At 37.3% G+C, this 11,995-nt stretch overlaps 1 protein-coding gene across 1 annotated transcript in view; it reads right to left on the minus strand.

The window, feature by feature from the left end:
- Positions 1-11,995, minus strand: part of PTPRU (protein tyrosine phosphatase receptor type U) — a 335,303-nt gene that overhangs the window by 104,841 nt on the left and 218,467 nt on the right. The window contains exon 19 of the mRNA XM_029283530.1: positions 2,286-2,476. Coding sequence (XP_029139363.1) covers positions 2,286-2,476 — 191 coding nt within the window. The remainder of the gene's footprint in view (positions 1-2,285; positions 2,477-11,995) is intronic.

The following is an 11,995-nucleotide window of genomic DNA, read 5'->3' on the forward strand; positions in this document are numbered from 1 at the left end:
GTTTCGATTATCAAACCTCAAGATTTGGTTACAAAACTTAATCACTTCAAACTGAGCAAAATTTGCTCCCCTTTCTGCCAATATAATCTGGATATCAATCTTTATTGTTTTTAGCAATTGAAATGAGTCCAAGTAGCTTTGTATGAGATTAGTTTGCCTAATAGTTTCCACATTTACTCCCAGTATAAATTCACAGTTAAGTTGCTCTGACTCTTCAAATTGTATATCTTGATATATAAAAGCCTGTTCAGGGTTACTCAGTCTCTCTTGTATTGTTCCTTGTTCCACAATTTTATTCGTTTTTAAAAAGTCAATGTAAGGTTCTAATATGGCCCCTTCAGGGTGTGGATAACTTTCATCAGCTACCACCGCATCCACTTGTTTAACCAGATCTTGAGAAGCAATTGTAGCATTCAAGCAAAAATCCTCCTGTTTCTGTGATAAATCTTGTTGTTGTAATAAATCCTGTTGTTGTTGCATCACTTGATCACATCTATTTTGAAATTTAACATCAAACGATTGAAACATCTCAGGACGTTTACACTTCTAAAGATAAAAAAATTAATACAAACTAAGAAAAATATATATATAAAAGAGAAAAAAAATACAGAAAAAGATATATAAATATATAAAGGCATGACTTCCCCCTCTATCAAGACAAATACAAACAATTTCAGTAACTTATCACCATCACTTATATATTTTTTTAAAAAAGATCTCTTCTTCCCATATCTCATCTATAATCAAATTATAAAGTCCTAATCAGCAAAAGTCCATTGACTGACTAGAAATAGCAACATATATGTTAAACTTAATCAAATATATCAGTTTTATATTACTTTTCTTTACTTTGAACATACTGTAGTAATTTATCAATTTCTCTAACCATACACCAAAAAACCCTCCTTTCTTTGTCTTGTCTTGATTTGTCATCTTTAAAGCCTCATCATTCAGTTCTAGTAAAACAAAAAAAGTTGTTTAAGATAGCGGTCCCAAACTTTTTTGGCACCAGGGACTAATTTTGTGGAAAACCTCCCCTGGGGAGGGATGGTTTTGTGCACTACCTATCCTGTGCATGCACCACTCCACAGCCCAGGGATTGGGGAATCTTGATATATAATTTTTTTTATTTATAAAAATAAATAAANCTCACCTACATCGTCCATATAGGACGACTCGGGAACTCAACTCCTACCCCGGGCAGCTCACCTATCCCCTTATGCCCAGGGGAAAGGTATCAAGCCGTTTGACAGCTGGTGCTGGCTGTCAAACCGGCTTTTACGCAAAACAGGCGGGAGGCAGCAAACAGCTGCGACCGACGAAATCGCCTGCCACCGGAAGTCCTAGATCTAGATCTTTTCCTCCCCACTTTCCTTTTAATAAAAATTGGGTCATTTGCTTCTCAATGTTGAGATTGGACTGGATTCCTGGGCTTTTGGACATCACCCCCACCTACTCCTACTATATAATATTTGGATATGCATTCCAGTTTTTTATTTTCTTTTATTTCATGAGCAGCTTTTATTAATGCTGGTGTGATATAATAGAAAGTACTGCTGAAAGTAACAGAGAAGAAATAGAAGAAAATAATGTGTTTCATTCCCTGTTTATTATTTCAAAGTGCTTTTCAAACAACTGGTTTTGGGACATGCACAGCAGCTTTTCAAGGTGCCCCAATTATTGTAACTAGCCCAGGTTTGTCAGACTGGCCCAGACCAGTAATCCTGGAGCAGAAGGTCTCAAGCAATTGGAAATGAGACAGCAATTTTATCAACCAAGAAATCCTGCAGAAAACTATATTTTTTGTGACAACATCTTGAAATGGAGTAGCAGAAAATGTTCTTTTTGGATATAGCAGAAGAGACAGTGCTGGTGGCTTCAGGAGGACACAATGTCCTTTTGGCATTATCCTATCCATGAAATATTCTGGGCATCGTGTCATGGTGGCATTGGACTGCTTGTAGCCTTTCCAAGTCAGCAGTGGGAAACAGAATCCAACAAAAGGAAGATTTCTCCAGGAAAGGCAGATGAAAGAAAAGGAGGTTTTCACCCAAGAGAGGATACATTCATGCCATTAACTTTTGCAAGCATGTCAGAAACCTTCTTTCATATTTTTCCTCTCTGATCATTTTCATTCCATTGAATGGAAAAAGAGAGCATTTTTAATTTGTTTTTTCTAAGTTGAACCAAATTTCCATCACATTATCAGAGGTGGAATGCATAGGAACTGAAAGGAGAGAAAGGGTGAGCTTTACGAAGTGGATCACTTTTGTGACCTTTCTCACCTCATATTCCTGCTTGAAGCCATACCCTTCTGCTGTTTTCATTTGGTTGATGTGCTGGAGAAGATCGGCCACTCGGACAGCAGGGTGAAGCTGCCCAGTGTGATAGGGGGAGCCTTTGCGTCCACACTGCCTTCGAGGGGACCCCCCTAATAGGCTGCTGGACTCATTGACAATGTTGGAACGTTGATCACCTGGAAAGGAAAGGACACGACATCCTAGAAACACAAACAATAGATTCTCAGAAGAATAGGAACTGACAAAAATCCATCTATTGAGTGATGAACTGATGGGTGAGAAAGCTGTTTAAATCACCAATGTGTATTTTCCAAAAGTATGCACAGATCACACTGCAAGTTTTCATCAATATTAGCACGCTGCTAGATTTTGCAGTACCAATTTATCAATAGGAATTGTGTATGATGTGTTTATAAGAATGTTTACATTAGCAAAAGAGGGGAGATGTACAAAACATCTAAATGCAAGAAAACTGGTTGTGAGAAATATGCCTATTTAGGAGAAATATACTTTATGTGAATGAATTTTTTCACAAGGACATAGGATGGAAGTAACGCTTTCACTCAATCCAACTTCTTTCTAGAAAGGCAGAAAACTGGTTTCTCCATAATGTTGAAGTTAATAGATGCATTTTGAAAAGAGTGAATGTGAGTTCAAAGTTTTTTCTATCAATATTCACCTCTAGCATTATGCAAACAAATGAATCGATGTAATGTCAGAGTTGGAAAGCCTTTTTTTAAATATTAGAAGTAAGCACTTTAGGCATTTTTTTTCTCTATCATTCCCAGCATTTTTAACCCTTGATTGTTCTGGTTCGAATTGACTGGAAATATCTCTCAAAAACATCCAGAGGACTCCAGATTGCTTAGTCTCATTTTAAATTCTGACCTCACTGAAATGAAATCACTGCAAAATACTATGGTAATTTTGGAGGAAAACAGCAGATTCTGCAAGTCTATTTAGTTTCTCCTCTAGTCCACTCAGAAATGTTTGCATTAGCAAGATAACATTTTAATGTCATGTCAGAACATTAACTGAGCTGTCCATAAAAGCAATTTATCCTCTGGGATAAAGCCCCAATCACTATTATAATGGCAATAATGTGATGCTACTGACACCTATATGACCCCCTCATCCTGAATGGAATTGTCTTAACAATTCTCTGAGTAGTTCTAGGCTTTTATGCCAATTACTCTGAAAAGGAACAAGCTCTGTTCATGCCAGGCAGGTAAATTCCTTGGTTCTATAATAATAATTTATTAATTTAGGGGAGTGCAATATTTTAGAATCCTAGCTTAGATTTATACACAAGCCAGGCTCTTCAACCATGGTTTAAACTATCTGGATTTTGCAAGAAGAACCAATCAAATTACAGATTGGTTTGGGGGCATGCACCTAGCATTTTCTCAGCAATTGGAAAGATCTCTTTGAGGTTTCAGAGTAAAATCTATCCATCTGATCCTGAACCTCAGTTAAGAAGGAAGAACATAAAGGAGGAAATTGCTTCTTGACCTTAGGCTCCATGGTTTCTATTAAAATATCAGATTAAAACTGAACGTAAAAGAAACCCTCCAAAAGTTTTCCATATTTATTTTATATGTTTGCCAGCAGTGACCATTATCAAGGCATACTTACTGTAGAAAGCAAACCATACAGAAGCTCAGGATAAACTCCACAATTATGGAAATGGTGAATCCTGCTTAAAAAAAATCTACATATACTTTCTCAAAATCTGGAATGGGAGAACTCACCCAGGTCAATTCGCCACGGCCAACTCACCATGGCCAATTTGCTGCAGGACAACTCACCGTGGAATAATTCAACAAATACAAAAGTTAAATTAATTTCAACAGAACTGTGGCCAATTGCAATAGCACTTAGACGTATATACTGCTTCATAGTGCTTTAAAACACTCTCTAAGTAGTTTACAGAGTCAGCATATCACCCCCAACAAGCTGGGTTCTCATTTAACCAACCTTGGAAGGATGGAAGGATGAGTCAACCTTGAGCCAGTGATAATTGAACTCCTGGCAGTCAGCAGAATTAGCATGCAATACTGCATTCTAACCACTGTGCCACCATGGCTCCAATAATAACAAAATAAACAAAGTCAATCCAAAAATACAAGAATTTCAATAATTTCAACAAAAACGTGAATTGTCCCATAGCAGGTAGTCCCGTAGTGAGTTGGTCATGGTCAGTTGATTGCAGCAAGTTGTCTGTGGAGAGTTGTCTTAGATCCCTCAAAATCAGCTGGGTAGAAATGCAATACATCAGGTAAATCAGGGGTTTCCATCTTTGTGGGTTAATGGGCAGATTTGTAATGGTGAGATCTTACTGGTATCACTTTCATGAATTTATTTTTTGGAAAGCTTCCAAACATTGGACTGATCTATCATCTTTAATTTTTATGATGGCATATGGAATCATTGGAAGTTGGGTGGTATACAAATTTTGATTATCAGCATCAACCTTTTTAAAAAGTTGGATAGAACTTAGTAAGCAAAGAACAGCCTCGGATATTACATTGGAGACTCTCCACAGTAAACAAAAAGATATAATTTATTATCTCTGATATCTAATAAGTAGTTGATAACAAAGGTTGAAAATTAACTTGCACTTGGCCCAGAATACATCCAAAACAAGTGAAGAGCTTATGAGTAAATTATCATTTTTATCCTATCATATGCCACGTCTTTACTACTGCAGCAAAAACATTCCAAGAGCTAAATTCCCATTCTATTTTTTTTTAAGCACTGATGCAAAATTAGGGACATACCTCTTGGTTTCCAATCCAGCACACAGCAAAAATGGCCACAGCCATTCTAGCAATAGCTTCAAGAAACTACTTTCTCTACAGGCCTCCCAAGACTAACATTAAACTCACTGCCAAGCAAAGCAGGTGCTGTCACACTGACTTCAATAGATTATAAATGAATCGCAGCAAAATTGGACTGAAAGCTCTCAGATGCTCAAGATAGAGTAATTGCAGGTCTTGTTAAGAGCATGCTTAAAAAAAACCCATGAAAACCTCACAGTAGCCCAGCCACAAACATAAAATACCAGTCCTGTGTAGATCCATAAAAGAGGGAGATTCACCCTCTGGGCTTCCATTATCTGCAAGACAATGGCAGGAGCTATATTAATCTTGTAGTCTGTAGAGAGAAGACATGAGCAAGGAAGCATCTTGAAGCTCCACTAACAGATGTTATTAGCATATGGCTGAAACTAGGGAACAGAAAGAAATTACTTTACAGCTAAATCAGCACAGAAATGCACGCGCGGGTGTGAAATTGCCAGTCTCGGCCTAATGTGAAAGCTCTGCTTCGTTAACTCTTAAAGGCTCATGAGAGCTCAGGGCACAGTCAAAAGTCAATTACAGAAAAGCAGTCCTTGAGGAATACCAGAAACTCATGTTCATGCTATGTCAGTTATATGTATAGACTGCTTTCCTGCCAACACACCGGGCCCTGGGATTGATTTGGCTCATTCTGCTCCCTTGAAAGGTCCCTCCCTTTTTTATTATTTTATTTCTATCTACTCAAAAGAACTATTGTTGCTTTAAGCAGCAGCAATCACTCTCCTAGGAGAGAATGAAGTGGCACAATTCTCAGGAAAGCTAAGCTACTGCTTGAGGAGATGGCAGCTTCTTGTGGCTGTAACAAAGGGCCGTCAATGTTAAAGATTAGCTGAGATGTGAAGAAACTATCCTGCAAGTTGTTATAGATGACCAGGCTGAGACCAAGGGAGGGGTCAAATGTGTCATCAGTCTCAAATCTCTTCATGCCCACAAGAGATCCAAGTCCAGCCCACCTTGCATTCCATTGACTCTTATCTACCGCCAATTTGCTTTGGCTGTTAGTAGTTCAGATTCTTAAGCTTAAGCTTGCGATAAATCTTTATACCCATTTGAACTGCCTGGATCTTCTGATTTCCCTGGCACTTGACACTTGTCTCATGCAATTTCTCAGTTTTCTTCCCATGTGAAGAAAAAAAAGAAGGGGCTTTTGTTTTTCCATCTTATTCTCTTCAAGAATTTATTTCTTTATTCTTGAAAGTGAAAGGGGCTCCAACTGTTGATACTATCACGGATGAATACATACAATTTTCTGTCACTCTGCAGCTTTATTGACTGCCCTTTCTTTCCTAGCTGAGCAAAAGTGCATGAGAGGAGTCCCCATTTGATGTCTGCTTTGGAATGAAGGCAACAACAGCCAAGAAGGTTGCAGAATGGAAGAGAATTCTGTAATGAAAGACCAGCCATTCCCATGCAGATCTCACAGCTATCTGCCCCTACAGCAGTTCAAGAACTTCCTAGTCTAGACATGAGGGGTTTTTTCCCCCAAAATTCTCTTCTCTTACAGAAAAAAAATTGAATCATAGAGATGAAAGGGACCTTGGAGGTCTTCTAGTTCAATCCCTGCCCAAGGCAGGAGACCTTATATCATCCCTGACAAATGGTTGTTCTATCTTTTATTGAAAACTTCCAGTGATGGAGCATCCAGGAGGCAAGCTTTTTCACTGATTAATTGCTCTCATGTCAGAAAATGTCAGAAAATTTCTCCTTAGTTCCAGATTGGATCTCTCTTTAACAAGCTTCCACCCAGTGCTTCTTCCTGCCCTCTGGTGCTTTGAGAAACAAGTCAATCCCCTTTTCTCTATGACAGCCCCTCAAGTACTGGAAGACAGCTATTGTGTCACTCCTACTACTTCTCTTCATTAGGCTAGACATACCTAGTTCCCTTAATTGTTTAATGTAGGATTTAGCCTCCAGACCCTTTATCAATTATGTTGCTTAACAAGACTTTTTCATTGGCTTAATTTAAAAACTGAAAGGAGAATGTTCTACAACACATCACCTCACAAAAAGAATCCCGTTTTGGGGAACAGTTTCTATTATGTCCCCAAACTGCCCAAAGTTGAAAACATAGACAAATAAGCAAGTGGTTGAATACAGAAACAGATATAGGAAGAGATTTAGAACCCACTGTTTTTGAAAACCAATTTGTGCCTTCAGGATACCATATATTATTGTATCTTCTTTTTGAAAAAAACGGTAATTGTGTAAGATTTGTATGTTAAGCCATTCAAAATGATGTATTAATAAAACACTACTGTGACCATCTTTCATCAAGACCACCTTACTGATAAGAAATTGGGCACACAAAGATGAAAGATGTGAATAAGAGCTGCAGGAATAGAAAGCAATTAGTGAGTCTAGCAAGGCATGGCTTTGTCAAGCTAGAGAATCTTTGCTATCCAAAGATCAAAGGGCAAAGAGACGAGAATGAAAAGAGGAAAGAGGAGATGAAAAGAAAGGATGAGCTTAAAATAGTCACTGTGACAGAAACCTAGAAAAAGCAGTTGAAGAAATGACTTCTGATTCCCATCACCAGTCCCCTGGAAGCAACTTGCAAAGACTCAAGCTAGCCAAAAATAAATGTGATTGACAAACAGATCAATAAATGAAACCCATGGTAACTGGGATGGCAAGCATTACTGCAGAATTTTATGTGATGCCCAGATGAGGAATCCATGGTTCACCAAATTTTAATGGAATGCAGCTCAAAGGAACCTCCAGCTAGCATTACCAGAGTTGAAAGATGATGGGAACTGTACTGCAATATCTCAAAGGCCAGTCACAATTTCCCCTGCAGCTGCTGAAAAACCATCAAGGCAAGTAGCCTCACTGCAGAGCATTATGGTTGTGGGCCCAGATGTTGTAGCATAACTATTAATCAGGACTCCTAAGCAAAGGAAAGATCATGACTTTCAGCATGATCAACAATCACATTCCTTGACTAGTGAGCAAAGGAAGGTTATTGTTGTTGCTTAAATCTACCACTTCAAAAAGTTCTGAGCAACTTGCAACATTCAAACATGCAAATATTGAAACAATTAAAAACATAGCAACAAAGTGTGACAAAAAAACACCATAACAACAAGAACAAAAACCACAACAAGGGCTTCACAGAGACACTAATCCCAAGCCTGGGAATAGAGCCAGGTCTTAAGAGTAAGTGAGTGCCATCCAGGGCTTTTTTTCTCATAGAACGCCCAGAACGGAGTTCCGGTACCTTTTTTGGATGGAATCTTGTAGGGTAGGCAAGACGGGTTGTATGAAGTGTGTGAGTTCCAGCACCTTTTTTTTTTTTTTTTTAGAAAAAAAGCACTGGTACCATTTATATCTCAGTAAGGGGGGGAGGGATGCTGTTCCAGAAGGCAGGTAGGGTGACACAGAAGGTAGACATCCTTGGTCCCATAAGATGGCATCATTGAGGGGACCTGGAGTGCACTCACTCTGCCTGAATGGACTAGACAGACAGAAACAGTTGGAAAAGTTATTGTTTGGTAGGGTGGGTAGGAAGTATGGTAACCTGAGGTACACAAGCCCAGCAAGCCATCTTAATGCAAACATCCATTGTCACATAGTAAAAGAAGCAAAATAATATAAAATCATAAAGGAAATAAAGCCACTCCAGACATCAAGTAGAAACCTAAGAGTCGATAAAAAGAAAGCACACCTTGGGGCATTAGAAAGGCAGCAGCAGAGAAACATCCTATAAGTCATTTAAGTGAAGGGCCAGCATAAGATAACCAGCTGTAGATACTTCCTCCTGGACTATCCATAATTGACTTATTGTAAGTCTGTTTTGCTAAACACTGGCATTCCTAGGCTCACCAGGTTTCTCTTTATCCCACAGTGCTTTGCTCCAAGCTGCATTGTGACATATTTTTTTCCCCTAAGAAAGGTACAATCGAGAAGACTTGAGAACATGTTGTCCCAACAGCAAAGACTCCTGTTTTAAAATTGAACTGTTGCTAAACTTTCTTGGCAACTATTATTTCTTAAGGCAAGGCCCAACCATTTCAGAAAGCTTTTCAGAGTGCAACCAGTCAAATGGTACTGAAGCAAACCATGTTGAAAACAGCCTGGGAGATCCATGAGAGAATGCCAGGATAACCAGCTCCACCAGCCAGGTTATAATATGTTCCAGGAGGTGCAGCCCAAAAGCCAAACATTTGACAAGAATGGATGGCCAGATCACACCAACTGCCATTCTGGAAACAGCCATTTCCAATATTAAAATCATCAGCTTGGTTTTCTGCTTTAAAAAAAAAAAAGCATCAAAAGTCGTCTCCTAAAAGAGCCCATCTGAAGAGGTTATAGAAGAAAAATGGCAAAAGTAACACACAGATGAAGAAAACATGTGATCTCACCCCTATTCTTTCTGAAAGAAAGAAGTATTAGGATTCCTAGATTAGATTAGAAAAGGGCAAATGGATCTCTTTGGAGAGTCTGAACAATGTTTGGGAGAGCATTTTCTCTGGTGCCCAGAGTGTTCCTCAACATACAAAGAAAGAGAAATCAAAGTGCCACAGAAATTAAGAAGCAGATTTGCAAAGATCCTCAAGAATACAAATAGACTTACTCCACGATGATCCTTTCCAGGAAGATTTTCAGTTTTGCATTGAATGTGCCTTGCAGACCAGAGATTTAAGATCATAATGATCTCCAAACATTCTCTACCCTACCAGAGGGTATGTTTTCCTGATTTCTAGATCTTTATAAGAAGCCGGGATGGCCATATCTCATGAATGATTTACTGTTTTTCTTTTTTTTTCCCCACAGTGCAGGGAGTTGGACTAGATCAGTGTGCCCCAAACTTGGGGACTTTAAGATGTGTGGATTTAACCTCATGCTGTCTGGGGAATTCTGGGAGTTGAAGTCCACGCTTTTTAAAGTTCCAAGGTTGGGAAACATTGGACTAGATAATCCTTGTAATCCCTTCCAATTCTATACTTCTGTGACACTGGCAGCCTTTTTGTTATTCCTGCTGATGTGGATATAGGAATTTTTTTTGTCTTGTATCCTTTGTTGTTTGCCAGGAGGTTAGGTAAACATTACAGGTTGAATGCTGCATTACAGTTTATGCAATGCCTACTCACAATTCCTAATGCAGATTAGATTTTAAGTGGAAGAGAGAAAATACTGTGAAGTTTGAGCTAAATGAGCAACTGAATTAAATCAATTATAATGCAAATTGTTCTCCCCAAGAAAATCAGTGGGATAATAAAGATTATCTATTTCATTTCTAGACTTAGGAATACTTTACCTAACTAAATATAAATTTTATTGATTCACATATTTGACAAGCAATGTGGCGGCTGGGTTATAATAATTCAATTACATACAGATATCATTAGTACTGATTTCAAACTACTACCGTAAACATTTCCTCTCTCTTTCTCTTAATAAATACTGTCCATATGTAAATTAACACAATTCTTATTCTATCAGTCACATAAAACATAGCTTTCTTACATATATCAATAGTTTTTAGTTTGTATATATTCTAATTATTCTAACATACAATCTTTTAGACAATCAATGACCTAATAAATTTTTCCATTTTTAATTTCCACTAATATTTAAATTTAACGTTTGATATTTATCATTCCCAGGATTTTAAATACTCCCAATTCCTCTATCACCATTCCTCACAAAATCTAATATTCAGAGTACATGTCTTATCAATTTAACTTCTCACCCTCTATGTCGACAAATTAATAATACAATATGATATCCTTATTTTCTGCTACTTTTTGAATTTCTTAAATTAGTGATCAAAATTTCTTTTTATTTCAATATTTAATACTTCCTCTCTCTTCCTCTTTGTATCTGCTATCTCATGTTTGAACTAATAATTACCTGAATCAATGTTCCATATAGACCTGTTTATTACTTTCATCAATAAATTTTTAGCTTATCTATATCCTATTCACCTTTACATGACCTTTATACACAAATTTCTTTCTTTATACACAAATCAATATTCAAATTTAGCTATTAGTATTTATGCTACTAAATTTTAATGGCCAAAAGCTTTCCTTTATCTCAATTTATAGCAATATCTTATTCAACATACACGTCTTATCTATTTAAATATATTCTATTTTAAATTTTCATAAGATGGTCGAAACTCTATTCTTCAATCTTATTCTAGCTTTTTTTCTTTGCCAAGTCATCTCCCATGTCCTTATTTTTGGGTCATCTAACCAATCTTCTTGTATTGTCATAAATGTTATTTGGCGTTGACAAAACCATCCGGTCACCATTTTTTTGAGAGGGCTAGTAGATCTGGCAGGTTGTCTCTTTATTTTTTCATATTGACGTGGTTGTTTTGAATTGTTTATCTTCTCTTCCAACTGTTCTTTTTCTGGATCCTCCAATTCCTTCTGATTTATATAGGAAACCTTTTCCTTTTTCCATGTTATCAGTATCTTTTCTGGATTTTCAAATGTCAGTATTTGTTGAGCAGTTAATTCTTCTGGCATGGTATTTAAATGTTCCACTTTTTCTGTTGTATTTTGTATAGATAATTCTTTAGTTGTGGTCAAAGTTTGAGCTTTCATATCCAGGCTGTCTGTTGGTTCTTTTCTGTAGCCTCTTAATTTTTCATCGGCTGTGATAAGAGTTTGAATAATTGTTTTCAACATTAAAAGAATTTGTTGATCTTTATCCATAAGGAAATTCTGTTCCTGATCTTCTTCCATATTGGTATTTTAGACTAGAGGCTTTACAATTAAGAAATCCAAAAGAAAGAAAATATTTTTTTTCTAAATAAGAAGCACCGTAGAGCTTTTCACAGCTGCTATTTCAAAACTTTCAAAGTTACATATGCCTTATCTG

Source organism: Protobothrops mucrosquamatus, unplaced genomic scaffold (genome assembly GCF_001527695.2).
Source record: "Protobothrops mucrosquamatus isolate PMUCROS unplaced genomic scaffold, P.Mucros_1.0 scaffold116, whole genome shotgun sequence".
Lineage (NCBI taxonomy): Eukaryota > Metazoa > Chordata > Lepidosauria > Squamata > Viperidae > Protobothrops > Protobothrops mucrosquamatus.